This window comes from Pelobates fuscus, chromosome 1 (assembly GCF_036172605.1).
Source record: "Pelobates fuscus isolate aPelFus1 chromosome 1, aPelFus1.pri, whole genome shotgun sequence".
NCBI classification, from domain to species: domain Eukaryota; kingdom Metazoa; phylum Chordata; class Amphibia; order Anura; family Pelobatidae; genus Pelobates; species Pelobates fuscus.
In genome coordinates this window covers 428,970,423-428,988,090 of record NC_086317.1, presented here as the reverse complement: position 1 = coordinate 428,988,090, position 17,668 = coordinate 428,970,423, and the positions used below count along the sequence as shown (strand labels likewise).

At 40.4% G+C, this 17,668-nt stretch overlaps 1 protein-coding gene across 1 annotated transcript in view; it reads right to left on the bottom strand.

The window, feature by feature from the left end:
- Positions 1-16,818, bottom strand: part of ALG5 (ALG5 dolichyl-phosphate beta-glucosyltransferase) — a 40,733-nt gene extending 23,915 nt beyond the window's left edge. Inside the window, exons 1-6 of the mRNA XM_063444865.1 lie at positions 16,624-16,818; positions 13,624-13,795; positions 12,960-13,006; positions 7,983-8,051; positions 6,455-6,547; positions 4,446-4,559 (exon numbers count right to left, since the gene is read on the bottom strand). Coding sequence (XP_063300935.1) covers positions 4,446-4,559; positions 6,455-6,547; positions 7,983-8,051; positions 12,960-13,006; positions 13,624-13,795; positions 16,624-16,689 — 561 coding nt within the window. The 5' untranslated portion in view covers positions 16,690-16,818. The remainder of the gene's footprint in view (positions 1-4,445; positions 4,560-6,454; positions 6,548-7,982; positions 8,052-12,959; positions 13,007-13,623; positions 13,796-16,623) is intronic.
- Positions 16,819-17,668: the final 850 nt, after the last annotated feature.

Here is a 17,668-nt window from a genome sequence, read left to right as displayed (position 1 = left end):
GCCGCTACTTAATAATTCAATGCTTAATCAATAACAATCCCTACACATTAATTAATATCTATACCCCCAACGATAACCAACATGAATTTCTAGTCATGATGTTAGCATTGGCAGAAAAGTATAAATATGGGGAGGTAATCATTGGGGGCGACACCAATTTTTTACTAGATAGTACTGCTGACTCCTCCACTGATAGTACTGCTGACTCCTCCACTGACTCCTCCACTGCTGACTCCTCCACTGCGGAAACAGAGGGCGGCTTTATCAGGGCGCATCTGTGCTACCCTTACTTCCCAACACCTAGTGGATCCATGGCGCATACAGCACACGACAGAAATTGATTATACATGCCATACAATGGCGCATAACAGCTATTAGCGGATAGACCGCTTCTTAGTTCCTGCCACATATTTACCCAATATAGAGGAACACACTATAGGGCTTATTTCGTGGTTGGATCATGCTCCCATCACGTTGACGGTTAAAGAACCTTTCCCCAACAAAGGCACAGGCACATGGAGGCTAAACGATACCTTGTTAGCGAACCCTAACGTGGTGGATCAAATCTCTACCGACTTAAAAAATTATTTCAATGAGAACGTCACTGACGACTCCTCCACCAACCAGATCTGGTTAGCCCATAAAGCCTGTATTCGAGGGAGTTTCATAAAACATGCTAGCCATGCGAAAAAATTAAGAACAGCCGAATACAGCGCACTCATGGATGAGATTGCACAGTGGACACACTCCAATAAAAGAGACCCAACCACCACCACACACGAACACCTGTTAAAACTACAATCACGTCTTAGAGACGTAGAATTGAAAAAAAATACACTTTTATGCTGAGAAAAGCCAAATATAACTTTTTTGCCAATTGCAACAGAGCGGGCGCCAAACTGGCTACCCAACTCAAACGCAGAACAGTCGCCTCCAGGATTGCCCACCTAGATAATGGGAAAGGGAAACGTATTTTGGATCCGCAAGGAATTGTCACACAGTTCGCAAAATATTACGAGGAGTTGTATAATCTTAAAGATAATTCTAAAACAAATATCCCTACGTCGGAGACAATTGACAAATTCTTGAGTGACGTACAGCTACCTAAGTTGACAGCGGAGGACAAGCATAGCTTAACACGACCCTTCTCCCCAGAAGAACTCTCTGAGGTTATTTCGCACCTCCCAGCCCATAAATCCCCAGGCCCTGATGGCCTTTCTAACGCATATTATCAAACCTTCTCTACCATCATATCCCCATATCTACTTAAAACCCTCAATCACAGTGCCGAGAATGGTGCTCTCCCAAAAGAGATGTTGGTAGCACATATTTCTACTCTTCCCAAACCAGGCAAAGCCCCAACTCAGTGTAAGAATTTCAGACCGATCTCACTGTTGAATGGTGACGCCAAAATATATGCAAAACTCATTAGCAACAGGCTTGCCCCTATCCTCCATAAACTGATACATAATGACCAATCAGGATTTGTGAGGGGACGACAGGGCTCCGACAATACTAGGAAAATCCTGAATATTGTATCCACGCTAGAGAAGAGTGGTCAGGAAGGCCTTTTTCTTGCGCTGGACGCTGAAAAGGCCTTCGATAGGCAAAACTGGGCATACATGACTAAGGTGTTAGAGAAATACCACTTCCCAGACGCTGTTATAAGAACCATTATGGCCCTTTACAGTGCCCCTACGAAGTATCTCATGGCGGATTTGTCTCTGCACCATTTCAAATCACCAACGGGACCCGGCAGGGTTGCCCACTCTCACCTCTCCTGTATATTTTATCACTGGAACCCCTGGCCCATAAGATACGAACACATCCAAATATACACGGCATTACAATACATAACAAATCTTACTGCCTAGCACTTTTCACGGACGACGTATTTGTTGCTCTCTCCAACCCCAACCATTCCTTACCCCCTTTAATTAAACTACTAGAGGGATTTGGCGAAATCTCCCATTATAGACTGAACTGGGACAAGACCCAGGCACTATCAATGAACCTACCTAAGACATTAATACACACATTACATAACTCATACCAATTTGACTGGAGGACGGCCTCCCTTACATACCTGGGGGTTAAAATAGCTACGGCGATACCGACCACAATCAAACTGAATTACAACCCCCTAATAACACAATGTAAACAAGAGATGAACAAGTGGAAAGACGTACTACTATCATGGCTTGGAAAAATAAATGCTTATAAAATGATGCTACTCCCACGCATCCTCTATGTATTTAGGTTGCTCCCACTGAGGATATCCAAACTATTCTGTAAAGCCCTACAAAAACTCTGCGGCTCCTTTATATGGGGGGGGTAAAAAGCCTAGAGTCTCACTGGCTCTTCTCCAGACTGCACCCACATTTGGCGGCGTGGGACTGCCCAACATCTGGCATTACCACAGAGCCACAGTCCTAGCGGCGGGTATCCTGTTCCATGCCCAACCCAACCTTGTGCAATGGACGGACATGGAAAGAGCCCAAGGCTCAGACATAACTCTAATTGACTACATGTGGACACCTAAACGACTCAGAAAACAAAGACTCACCCTCTTCCCGACTACCCAGTGCATGGTGGAGGTGTGGGATCATTTTTTCCTCACCGTAGGCCACGATCACGCATTCCATTCCAGAGCTCCCCTGTCAGCCCTAAAAGCTGTCTCCAGGGACATACCACTAACAGATTGGTTAACGGCAGGTCTAACGCATATATCCCACCTGACGAACAACAGAGACATAATCCCGTTTCCTGATTTGCAAACCAAATGGCCTCTACCGAATCGGGCCATATTTTCCTATCTACAACTTAAAAGCATCATTACAGCCCACGCACTGCCCACAAATGGCGCTCAAACGCAAGACCGTATCAACTCTCGCCTGGTTAGAGACAGATGTTGGTCAACACCAACCAAGCCAAAAGCATTAACGTTGTGCTATAAAGCATGGCAGGAGTCCACGCCACTTACTTTCCAGCCACACAAGGCACAATGGGAAACAGACTGTGGCGTAACGCTAACTGATAGGGAATGGTTACAAGCACTAAATGGTCTATCCAAATGGACACGTTTTTCCCACATAGAAGCCCACAGGAAACTTATGTACCGGTGGTATATGACCCCCCAGAGACTCCAGCACATATTTCCTAATGCAACATCCACCTGTTGGAGATGCGGATCAGAGGTAGGCTCATTACTACACGTGTGGTGGTCTTGCAAGGATATCCAACCACTGTGGAACACAACACGCTCTATCCTAGACGCATTAACAATCACAACTTTTCCGATGACCGCAACTACATGCCTGATGCTCCTACTACCTACCCAATTAAACCCAGGCGAAAAGCAAATTACGGCACTAATATTCCTGGCCGCCAGGAATCTCCTAGCGCAAATGTGGAAGACCACTGAATGCCCCTCCAGGGTCCAACTGATCGATAAAACCCACCAATTCTATACATATGAAAAGATGTCCATTAACCTAGCATACAAATTACCTCCATTCGAGGAGACTTAGAAAATATGGGACAAAGAATTTGGGAGACAGAATGACTGTATGGGAAACGACAAGACATAGATAGGAATCCGGAGAAACACTACTAAAGACGTATACCTCCACATAGTAACACAATTCAACCAAACACCTACCTTAAGTACACTAGCTCCCCCTCCCATTTATATCTGTTTCACCACGGTTAATAGACTCCTACCCCTAACGCATAGTCCTTTTGGTACATATACACGAGTCACAACAGATAAGATACGCGACAATGTATCTCGGCAGAGGGCAGGTTTTTCGATAATAGCTTGCCAACTCAAAAATGTACTGAATGACTACTTAATGGACAAATAACCTAGTGGTTGACGTTGATGCCATTATTGTCCATATCGTGTTGTATTATTATTGTATTACTCATGTTATAATGTACTGAATACCACTACTGTCATGGAATGCTGAGAATGTTGTTAACTGCAGTGACATAACACGATTCCCCATACCTCTCTTCTTTCTGTACTCCCTGAACTATGCGATGAAAACCAATAAAGAACAAATTTGAAAAAAAAATAAAGTCAACTAATTTGCCAATTCATCTATTCTGACCTTAAATTTGAAATTCACTTCAAATTAATTTTAAATTCTAGGCAATACTCGATTTAGTGAATAATCTTGAAAAGAAATAAGACAAAAAGAAGAAAGTTAGAGAGAAATAAGGGAGGAGCACTGTGTTTACAAAGTCTGCAGTTTGAGGGGGAAAAAAATATAAAAGAAAAAAGGGGACAACACTGTTAACAGCGTAATTGCTAAACTGAGCTGAAACTGTTATATTGCTACATAGCCTCTTTAAAGAAATATTGAAAACAAAATGAATCCCTTTGGATTTAGAATTGTTCTACCAAAGACAAGGTGGGCAACAGTGTTTAGCATACTCACTGGCCATGGCTTTAAACGGTTAAGTTCTTTTTCTACATTTTCAATATCTTGAAATTTTGTTGCTCCATCAGCATCGGCCATTAATATTGTTTTGCCACGTGATACAAGAACTCCCTGCAAATATGAAAAGTAAGCACAATATTATGCAAAGCAGCAGCAGGATACATAAAGCAGATACATGAGGAAGAGACAATAATGGTGATGCAGAGGTTCAGACACCATCACACCTCCCAACATTGAGTGGGAGTGCCCGAGGAGGCATCGCCACTGAAAAGGGGCTTCCCCTATGCTGCAGGCCTTTGCAGAGCGTGCTGCTCAAATGCTTTCTGAAAGGTCCTACTGACCTACACAGCGCAAGAAAGTCTATTGTATGCCCACATACAGTTATCTGGTGTTCCCAGATGCAGGACACACAAGGGAACTATATCAGGATGGTGAGACAGGACTATGAAAGTATTGGGAGGCCTGCACTATGTTCATGGCTCTAGGCGGGGCCTCAAGCTTTCCAAGTGAAATTTGTTTTGTGGGTCAGAACATGTAGCTTGTCATGAGCAGCAAGTAGATAAGACTACCACTTTAGTCCACTGGACAAGTAGATTTAAAAACAAAAAAAGCAGCACGCACTGACTGTGTGTGCGCGTACTGTATACTGACTGACCGTAGCTAGTGTGCATGTGTTGAGTGCTGGCTGTGTGTAAGATGCATGCTGGCTGTTGTATAGTAGTGGTGGGTTTTGGTCAAGTGTAGTGTGTTTGAGGGGTCTATGATCCTTGGTGGTCCAGTCTTGGTTAAAAATCACTAGTGGTCTGTGTGGGAAAGTTTCATTCTGCCTAATGATCCATCTTGCAAGCTTATTATCTGCAGCTGCGTTGCATTACCTGCTCCCTCGCAGTCCTGCACCCAGCAAGTCAGAGAGCAGGGCCGCAAGGAAACAGTTACTAAGGTGTGCAACGATGAAGGTGCACTCCTCACGGTCCTAGCCCTATCCTCACATTAGCCAGGTGCACGAAACAGCATTTCTCGGGTGTCATGTGATTCAAATTCCACATCCCTAGACCTAGATGGGAAGAACATAAAAGGAGAATATACCAATTGCTGTTGTAATGTTTGGTAAGGACTAAATGTCCCACTGGCTGAGTAAGGTACTGCAGAGGGAAAACTCAGCCAGGGGCATTAGCATGGGAGCTGACCCAGGCTTGAGTCTCATTTTAGGAAGGCCAAATTATTCGGAGGCTGAGGAGGCAAGTTGTATATAGTTCTGCCCCGGCTACTAATTTAATTAAGTAGTGAGGCTGGACCCAAGCTGTTAATGGACCCTTTCTCAAAGTCATACCACCAACGCTGACACCACAGTGCAGTTGGCCTGCACTTCACTTGTGAGTACATTTTTATTTTTTATGTTCACTGCATAATTGACTCTACTGAGAGCACTATTAGTTGTCTTTTATATATCCCTCTCCTCTGGAGGAGTCCCATCACATATCCTTTAAAGTGGTGATTATACCGCTGTACGCTCTCCACACCAGAGCTGGCTATAGCTCTTTTAAATGTGAGTTGACTGCATGTATTTGTTTATTTTACCTATACTAGCTTGAACATATTGCACCATGGGTTTTTCTTGCTTTGTTTTACATACAAGCGGGACGGTTGGACCACTAAAGACATTGAGGAGTGTCCCAAAACAAGCACCTTATAAAAAGACCTTTACCTCTGAGTGAGACTTAAATATGTTTTTTATTTTATCTTCGATGGTTTTACCAGAACTTTACTCCCTCTGTCTCAGTGAGACCACACACACTGTATTGTCCTACATGTTTATCCTAAGTATTGTAAATATTATTTTTACCATTGGCGCAGCCCTTTTCCTGTAATTTTTTGTGTCACATGTGCTCTCTTCAGAGGGTTTGAGGGTTACCTTCTGTTGGGCCGCTGGCTACCTTACTTCTATTTTTATTAGCTCTGACCCTTTTCTATTTTTTTCATAAAAGGAAACAGAGAACATTCAGTACCATTCTGACTGCACCACCCTTGCCACGATTCTTTGTTAAGGTCAAGACTCTGACTTTATCACATCCATATCGCTTGGAATAGTCCAAGGCAACCTAAGAAGAAGCAACAACAAAAAAACAAAACAATAGATTAAAGAAATCATAGGAATTTGACAAACGCAATGGCTATTTTTAATGTTATTAAATATTATTCACACCTTTCAACATTATATACGTTATGCTTGGAACTGTATCAGATGTTTGGTATATTTTTTTGTTTGTTTATTAAGAAAAGAAAAAAAAACATAACGGGAAAAAATAGTAAAGTAGAACAAAATCGGCAGGCACTTTCAATTGGTTTCCACTGTGAATGCGTCACTTTAAAAAGATTGCACCACAATTTGTTTCATACATAGGGGAAAATGCATCATAACTCAATAAGAGCTAAACTGGGGCAAAATGCTTAATAATGGAAAGCTATGGTTACTGCTTCTTAATTAGCACTTTGACCATGATTACCAACTAGCCTTTTTTAAATCTTTACTATAATCTCAGCTGTTCTATTTACTTATTAAGGAAGGGGGAGGGGGCATGGGGCTGTCAAGGCAAAGATTTGAGCATTCAGTGCAAAAATAGGCTAATTTCTACAACAGCAGCATAGTTAGTATGCAGCAACTATAGCTAGTTACCTAAAATTCTCAGCCTTGCTTCTTCTCTGTGCTTGCTTTCCATCATGGGTATTGCATCCCACCAACTTGAGTGGCAAAAGCTTGTTTAGAGAAAGGGAACTATAAAACCTAGAAATTTCATTCTGTAAGCATTTTGGTGAAAAGAGGCAATTATGGGTGTGATTTTTATTACTTGTATACCGTATTTTAATATAACCTTACAAGATGTCACACCAGTGCATCTAATACTCATATTAATAATTACTTCATTTGTAGGACCAGTGATTGAGAAATGTGTCTCCCAAAAGCCATTTTGGACCTATCTGACATATCCCCTTATCCTACTTGAAATAACTCAGAGCTTTACTGCACAGAAATCTTTTCCCTCATTGAATTGCAGGAAAAAAATGATTTTTGCGAATTATTCTATTCCATTCCTAAAAAATAAAAGTGACATAACTTCATAGTTTGGTGGTGACACAATGTACCTAAAGGGGTAGTCATAGCACCATAACCACCACATCAGATTGTAGTCAAGAGTCTTTGGGTGCCAGTCCCCCAGTTTGTCTTAAACTATTTTAAGTGGTTTGACAATAACAGGGGATCGTCAGGCTCCTAAAGTGCATCCCTTCTGCATGGTGGTCAGAGTGCCTTTAAAGATATATTGAAGCCACAACTATACATTTATGTACATGTCTCAATTGCTTATCAACATATGTAACCTACTTAACAGAATAGCCTCAAACCAACAAAAATAATGAATTTCATATTGCTAGGTAAATTAAGATTTGGAAGATTGTCAAAAACTAACAGCTTAAATGTTATTCGTATAAATAAGCAGCACTAGACATTAAAAATGGTAATCAGACAATTGAGCTTACCTCCGTGGTTTTGTCTTTACTTCCATCATCTACAATAATAAATTCATAGCTGTATGAAGGTTGTGCTTTCTGTTAAAAAAAAAAAAAAAAAAAAAAAAAGGTATAAATTAACTTGTTATTATACAAGGTTAAAAGCAATAGGCGAAGCTTGTACTGGGAACCTACCTCATTATTTCTAACCCTTGTTATCAAGGAAAATGCTTCCAAACCCCTCTCTGCCTCCTACTAGTAGTTTATTCTTCTACTTTTCCACTCTTTTTAAACACATTCTTTAAAACATTTTATACCTATCCTTGTGTAGCTTAATGGAACACAATATTGTTAGTAATGCAATGTGTCATAAAAATTAATAAAACCAAAGTTTTACTTACAATTTTCCAGCACCGAGGCTCCCTCAGTGCTGCTCGCCTCTCCGCCTCCTGCGACATCATCAAAGAGGCATGGACTCCTGCACGGCAGCCCAATTGAAAGGCATGGCTCCTTCTCCACGCGCATTTCCAAGCTTTCCCTTATGAAAACATTGTATTCAATGCTTTCCTATGGGCTTCTGCGTTATGTGACCAAGTTGCAGCCACCGCACCTCTAGTGGTTCTTTGAAAAACTGCACGGTTTTAGATTGCAGTGTTAAAAGGACAGGGCAACTGCACCCAGACCATTAAATAGAAGTGAAGGGAAACCACTTTAGTGGTTTATAAAAACAAAACAAAAAAAAACCCTATCTTCGTAGATATTTGTAAACTTGGCTTAAGGAGCACCGTGGCACATACTTCACAAATGCATGTGCAGGATCGTGGATAATATATATATATATATATATATATATATATATATATATATATATATATATATATATATATATATATATATATATCTTCAATTCAAAAAATAAAATTAAAAAAATGAGCGCACTTGCTGGATTCCACAAATCAAATTAGTGTATTAAATTGCAGCAAAAAGATCAACGTTTAGACCTTTCGGTCTTTATTCATCTTGATAAAGGTTGAAACGTTGATCTTTTTGCTGCAATTTAATACACTAATTTGATTTATGGAATCCAGTGAGTGAGCGAATTTTTTGAATTGAAGATTTTATATATATATATATATATATATATATATACATACATACATATATATATACACACACACATATACATACATACATACACACACATACAAAAACCAAATATATATATATATATACACACACACACACACAAAAACCAAATAGGTTATGGTGGGGGAAAAAGTTGTTATTGAAAACCCCTTCCACAAGTCTGTAGATTCACTGATAAACAAAAATCTGCACACCAGTCAAGCCAATCTGCAGTGATCTTACTACCGCAAAGGATTCTGGGTGGGCATATGAAAATTGGTTTAACAAAGAATAAATTTTTTGAGAATATATATATATATATATATATATATATATATATAAAAAACACACACACACACACATATATATATATATATATATCTCAAGAAACCAAGCATAGTGGAAGTTTCACTACGAGATTACTATAAATGAGAAGTCACTTCATTAGAATAAAAACATAGAACTTTATTAATTAAGATTAAAAAGGAAAAACGTCAACCCTGATAAACAAAATTAAAAAAAGAGTGCTCACTGTCCAACACGTATGGCAGATACAAACTCCACTTCGCACTACATGGAAAACGTTAGCTTTCACCACTCTAAACCTACACCATACAAGATGTAATGCTGTCATGTTCACGCATTTGTTATACTATGTTTCATTACCTGACTGCACCTGTTGTTGTGGCAGCGCAGTCACGAATGTTTACCTTATGCACTAATAAAATAAAGAATTAAAAAAAAAAAGGGAAAAAACGTGTCTACAAACGTGAACAAACTAGTGTGGCTAGTGGGCTGAAAATATGAAAATATTGTAACAGATATTCTACCAAAAAAAAAGGGGATTAACCACTGTTTGATATGAGGTCAGTAAAGAATAAATTTTAGATCACATAGAAGAGGAGAGTCAGAAAACTGGACACTGTGTCTAGGCAACCTTACCACAATAGATTAGATTGTTACAAAGTATTATTTAAGAACTCTTGCTTAGGGGAGGTTGAAATTAAGTAATCAATGTACTCATGTGGTAGTAGGTAGGGAGCAAGTATAAATGCAGTTATATAAAAGATATACACGTTAAATAAACCGCTTGAGCCATAATTGCATAATTAGATGGATACTTAGAAAAAGGAGTACCGATATGGCAGCGCTAAGTTAGATGAACAAAACGTCGATATGTACTTTGCCTATGACTCCTAATAAAATTAGATAGATTATGAATAAATCTTAATGCTAGATAAACTAATAGCTCCCTTGAACTGCTTCAAGGCAGTTCCAAGTATCCACTAAGGAGCCCTTTCCTAAAGCTGAAATAGCCAAACAACCTAGCCACACCGTGAAACAAACTAAGTGCACAACAGTGAATAGTGCTCTGGAGTGTCAGCAACTCGACGCGCGTTTTAGCGCAGATCGCGCCTTTCTCAAGAGATTGTTCACAGGGGCGTGCATTCATATCACGATTACTTTGTCTTTTCCCACCGCTGACTCATGCATGTGGAGGGAATTCCTATATAATTGGAATGGGAAAAGTATATTTATCCCGGTTTTAACTGACAAATCCTTTTCAGTCTGGACGGATGCTGCCGCCACATGCGGTTTTGCCACCATATTCAGTAACATATGGATGTGGGGTAACTGGCCAGATGAAATTAAGTATGCCCAGGAGTTCACTACCACCTAAAGCCTTATTTGAACTTTTTCCGATAGTGGCCGCCGCAGTCATATGGGGCACATGCTGGTCAGGTAATACGGTCCTTTAGACTATAAGCTCGTTTGAGCAGGGCCCTCTTCAACATATCGTTCCTTTAAGTTTTCTTGTAATTGTCCTATTTATAGTTAAATCCCCCCTCTAATAATATTGTAAAGCGCTACGAAATCTGTTGGCGCTATATAAATGGCGATAATAATAATACGTTGTTTTTCCGACAACATGGCAATGTGCCATATTGTTAACAAAGGACGCTCTTCGTCCCTGACCATCATGCGTTTCATGAGGAAATTGACATGGCTGGCGGCTAAGCATGAATTCGTCCTTACATGTATACATATTCCGGGGGTCCTGAATATCGCAGCTGATCATTTGTCTCGATCTCAGAAGTTTCAGACAGCACTGTCAACAGCAGACTTAGTAGCCACTCCGGCTCCACAGGGGCAGGACATGGTTATGGATTAGATAATTTACTTGCTCACGGGCGTCACCTCTCACACCTAGGTCTTTCTGCAAACACGAGGAAATCCTATGATAGGGCTTTTCACATTTTCAATAGATTTTTGCTGGAGTTTCACATCACGGACAAGTTCTCCAGGGAAACATTGGTAGCATTCATCTCTTTTGCCACCTGCACCTAAAGCTATCCTTCAACACCAAATTAAATAAAATTAAACATTACTGGGATCAAACACCATATCCTCACAACATGGCCTGATAGGATGACAGGAAGCGTTGTCTATCAGGTATAAAAGATGTGGAGCCTATACCTACACCTTCTAGACTATCACATGTTCCCCTCCACGATCACATGTTCCAATCAATTTCAGATCTCCTAGATGCATCACCATTCAAGATCCAGACAAATCACGTGATTAAAATAGCCAAAGAATGCTTAATAAATGGCCTTCTCTAGAGAATTCACCACCACCAACTCTAACTCAGCTGACTTTGTCACCAAAGCAAACGACCACTACATACTTTCACTAAAACACACAAAAACTGGTGGAAAGGGTCAGGCAGTAAAAATCACATATTACCCCACAGGCAATCAATAGTGCCGCATCAAAGTCTTGGACCATTACCTTTCCTACAATCAAAATACCCCTAATAAACCACTTTAAAAGAACTGTGTTTAATTTTGTTATGATATCTCTTTTGCCCTCTTTATTTCAGGCCTACCGCATTGTCTGTTCCGGCACACCACTACCGACTTTTGTTTCTTTCCTGTTTGTCTTATTCCCCAAACTCTACGGCTCTTGAGGCCCTAAACACAAATCGAAGACTGGGCCTCAAGTTGTGGGAGGGGCCTGGTTTCTCTTCTTAAGGAGCACCAGTCCCCTCCTCACTACCATCTCAGGTCTGGAGATTTGCCCCACTCACCACTCCACTTCTCTTCTATCTTTATATAAGGTAGGCCCTCTTTATTTTAGGCCTACCGCATCGTCTGTTCCGGCACACCACAAAATCACACACACACACTGAATTAAACACAAACTTTAAGTGTGATTTATGGGCTTTTATCTGTGTTTTTAAATGAATAAGAATTTGCTGCAAGAGCCTAAAAGGAGATGTTTTACACATGTATATAATGCATTGTCTAAATAATGTATTACATATTTGAGTCAACAACAGAATGGACTGCTCAAATAAATGAGATTTCCACATATATACAAATCATCCCCTTACTTGTTGGATAGGAAATGCTTCATGGGATTACTAATCAATGCACTCATTTCAACCTCATCTATAAAAAATTACTCCGAGCTTAACTTTAGCTTTAAGGGACACTATAGGCACTTCAGCTCATTGAAGTGGTTTTGGTGCAGTGACCCTGTTCCCTTAACCCTGCAATGTTAATTATTGCAGCTTCTGAGAAACTGCAAGAATTAAACTGCAAGACTAAGACTGCCTCCAGTGGCTGTCAGAGAGCCAATTGAGGCACTTCCTGCTTGCTAGTCGACTTTTGGTCACCTGACATGCATGAGGACATCCAGCATCAGTTAAATGCCACTGCGTTTGCGGCACTTGCATAGTAGTCAGGAGGTGGAGTGTGCGACCCAGCACCGAGGGAGATTGCGCTGGAATCGGGTAAGTACAGTAAAAAAAGCTCAGACATCAAGAAGTGAGATTATACACAAACAGAAATAAGTAAAGCCTCTATTTACACCTACCTGTCTCTTTTGCAGAAATTCCAGAGCTTCAGCCATCATAACTGGTACTGAAAAAAAACCATACACCAAATGAAACATTGTTCAGCTTGCTCTGATATGCTATCAGCCAACTAGTACAAAGTCACTCTTGTCATGTGGTCTTTCCCAATAGTTGACAGACTGTACAGTCTACAGTTAAATATAACTACGGTAATTATTTGCAGAATAATATTGTTTTAGGGGGAGAGGATGGATGAGTGCCTAGGGACAAAACTATTACGATATGTTATGTCATGTCTTTACAACCCACTGATGACAATTTACATATTTAAAGAGGTCATCAAGGAAAAGAACAAAACATTTCATTCACACAGACTAATATCTGAATACATTTTGCTTTCTGGAAATACAGCCTAATAATTAAGGCTGTAGCAATAAAATATTAGGAGATATGAACCCTATTAAATGTTCATGTCAGCAATATCATATGATTACGGTTTTCTCTCTCTCCCTCTTTTTTTTTAGGAATTAAATCCAGTGGCAAACAATAACTGCACCAAGGTACATTTCAAACTGAATATTTTACAGTAATTAGATAAATACGGTAGCAGGTTTATTGGACTCAAACATCCTATACACAAAGAATAAATTAGACACACATGATGTAGATCGTTATCACACTTACACCGGGTTTCTTCATTGTAAGAAGGGACTACAACAGTAAGATCTTTTGTAGGGGTATCATGTATACTAGGAAACTGTTCTTTAGCACCATTGTCGGAAATAAAATACTTCTCTTCCTCAGACCGGTGGAGATTTGGCATTTTCTTGGCAGTTACATGGGCTATGATAATAATCTGCAAATAGATAGTGAATATGTTGGCAATATAAGATTAAAGGAAAGGCACCCACATGCATTTTATAATACAGGATATTAAACACAAAGTGTATATTCTAGTTCATGACTATAAATGTATCGCTAGTAGAAATGGAGATTTAAATACTAAAAGCAGAGCAATCATTAAAGGGACACTCACTTTAAGGTAGTGGTTTTGGTGCAGAGACCCTGTAAGGATGCCGCTAGAGCAGGGGTGGGGAACCTTCGGCTCTCCAGATGTTTTGGAATACACCTCCCATGATGCTTTGCCAGCGTTATGTGTGTAAGAGCATTATGGGGGATGTAGTCTACAACATCTAAAGAGCCGAAGGTTGCCTATCCCTGCGCTAGAGGCATTTCCTGGTGAACACATTTAAAGGACCACTATAGGCACCCAGACCACTTTAGCTTAATGAAGTGGTCTGGGTGCCAGGTCCAGCAAGGATTAACCCTTTTTTCTATAAACATAGCAGTTTCAGAGAAACTGCTATGTTTATAATAGGGTTAATCCAGTCTCTAGTGGCGCTTCCCACTGTGATTTTCACAGTGAGAAGATGCCAGCGTCCATAAGAAAGCATTATGAATGCTTTCCTATGGACTGGCTGAATGCACGCGCGGCTTTTGCCGCGCATGCGCATTCATCCGAGGAGGAGAGTTCCCCGCCCGGCGCTGGAGAATGAGGCAAGTTTAACCCCTTCCACCCCCTAGAGCCTGGCGGGAGGGGGACCCTGAGGGTGGGGGCACCCTCAGGGCACTATAGTGCCAGGAAAACAAGTATGTTTTCCTGGCACTATAGTGGTCCTTTAAGAATTGAAATTCTTCATGTTGTATGTTGCAATGCTTCTTAAGGAGCAGCACTGGATTCAATGCTTCTCTTTGAGAAGGATCTGTCTGGCTGAGCTCTAATGCTTCAGGTTCCTTCGGCCATATACATTCACCTAAGGTCAGACAGTGTTTGAAAACGGATAGTTAGTCTCTATGATCTTCCCTGCTTCACTTCCTGCACAGAAGCAGGGAAGACCATAGAGACTCTCAGGTTTTGAATACTGTCTGACCAAAGGAAAATATGTATGGCTGAAGGATCTTTTTATATACTAAAAGTAGGGATTTAAAAGTATTTTTTTTTCTCATAACCCCACGCTAGACTCCATCTCTGATAAAACTGGAAACATATCTAAGTTTACATTTATGTTTCTATTGCGTCATACTTTGTGTTCTTTCCTAATAATTAAAAATATTCTGCCTTTTCCCAATTGGGTATAATGGAGACAGGCCAATTCTAAACAACTTAAGCGTTTCAAATTTAGTAATCGGCATTATTGAGTCTATTTAGCAAAGTATGAGGTTCCAGTATCTCCTGTTCTGCAGGATATCCAGTGGGTATGTATAGTTTCATCACCCTTGAAGACTAAGAAAGCGACACATCAAGAGTTCTAACGTAGTTTAGAAATCTAGTAGGGGGCAGTAACAGGAGTTCAATAAATCGTTCCAATCAGTTTTGGTATCATTTGAAACTCTGCATTTTTTTAGATCTGCCACAACAGAAAATCTGTTCAGTCGATCCCGAGAAACATGAGGGTTTAAAGGAAATGTAGTAACTTAAAATAATCTGACTATTCAGTTCTGAGTTAGGTTCCAATACCTCCTATTGTGCAGGGTAGTGTATGCGTATGTATAGTTTCATTAGCCATGGAAATAGAGGCAGCCATAAATCAGTAGTTCTTCTATGTTATAGATGTATCAAGGGTGTGTGGACAGTAGGAGATGATATGTAATCAGACCCTGTGTACCCAGGCCTGTTCTAGGGATCACCTATTATAACAGAAAAATATATTGATAAACCGCGCCAGAATTATTTTAAAAACATCCTTTATGTGCAATAGTGTGTGTGTATATATATATATATATATATATATATATATATATATATATATATAACATCTACATAGAAGTGTGAGTTAGCCTTTGTTACATTGTTCTAACTTCCATACTGCTGTTACATATTGCACTATTTTTCTCTTTTACATACTTGATACTGCACAAAGAAAATCCAATATATTGTTCTCGTGTGTTGTCACAAGGTTTTGGGAACCCTTGTACAATTTACTGCTGCTATTTAATGTTAACAGAGAAACCAATCCTCCTCCCTCATCAGTGCTCTCAGAGTCTCTGTAAGTTCTCCCACAAGACTTGTAACCAATCCACCAACTATCACCACACTCAGCCATGCCACCCACAGCAGGAAACCACCACACGAAAAGAGCTAAACTCCCATGAGACAACTACAATACTAAAACCTTTCGCTGGGATTAGACCAAATGCCCAATGCATTGCATTAACCCTTAAAAAAGGTTAGGGAATAAAAATATACTAATTAGCAAGTAACTTGAATTTAATCATACAAGTTAGGAAGAATAGCAAAGCATAGACTAAGCCAGGGACAGGCAACCTTCTGCACTCCAGATGTTTTGGACTACACCTCCCATGATGCTTTGCCAGCATTATGGGTGTAAGAGCATTAAGGGGGATGTAGTCCACAACATCTGGAGTGCCAAAGGTTGCCTATCCCTATGACTAAGCATTGTTTTATAAAGAAAATAGTGTACATCTCTATTGATTACTAATGGAAAATGATTTTATTAATTTTTTTTTATTAAAAAAAGAGATAAGCTGATCTCATCTAACAAAATATAGCCCTCTAGTTGTTTTGGACTACAAATCCCATGATGCTCAGCCAGACAGATTTCCGGTATAGGAGTGACAGCTGCTCTATTTGTTTTTTTTTTATTTTGCCTGGACTGCACTCACCAGCACGACAAGCAGGGCTGCCAGGGCAGCGAAGAGCTGGATAACTTCACACAGACAGGGCTGCATGTCCACACCATGCCTGTCTCCCTCCCACAGATAACTAATGGCCAGCACTAGCCCTGGGCTCAGCACTTCCGGTATGAAACCCACACACACACACACAGTAACTGCAGCTGCCGGAACCTATTGCACTCAAACACCTATGCGGAAGTATTTTCCTGCGGCCACACATTCGAATCTCAGCAAAGAGAAACCGGCAAGCCCGAGCCCCAACCGTTGGAGAGCGCCACCGCGTGGCTGGAGGTCGTTACTGCGCCCTGATTATACTGGACGCATTGTCTTCATCTACATTCTCTGCAGCGTTCCAATGGCAGGGTTAACCCTGTGAGTGCCACTGTGCCAGCCAGAGAGGAGCTCACTATATTGTTTTGCCATGTGCTGCTGTGCATGACTGATGGTTGTCCTTCTGGCTATTTAGCTACAGAGGATTTGCACTTCTCCTGGTGTCATTGAAAGCCACCTTGCTGGTTGGGAGTCATGGGCACTGTTGTCCATAATAGGCTGGAGTGTTTGAGAATTGTCTTAACCATCACTGTAATAGGGTTTTCTGAAAACAGCTGCTTTCAAAAGTCCAGATAAATAAATTAAAAAACAAACCAAAAAAAATGTGGTCTGCAGTGGCATGGGTTCTAATTTTTTTCTTTGGTGAAGTTTTGAAATCTGATACAGTAAGATCAGACAAATCATTAAATCCAACCATAACACACAGTTTCCTATCTGTACTGATGTGTGCCTGCTGCCATTCAAGCACCAGTTGTACAGTTTGAGGCTGATTATCTTAACTTTTTTTTAAAAACTAAGACAGACACATCCAGCAGCCATTGATAAACAGCCCATTGCTATGTACTGGTAGTAGCCCCAGCTCCCTGGCAGTGAAAGGGTTAATGATGCTGAGATAAGATGCACATTATATGGTCCATTCAAAAGTGCCACAACACATTCTGATGTCTTTCTGCCTTTTGCTGTATTACCCTCATGCGGCCAG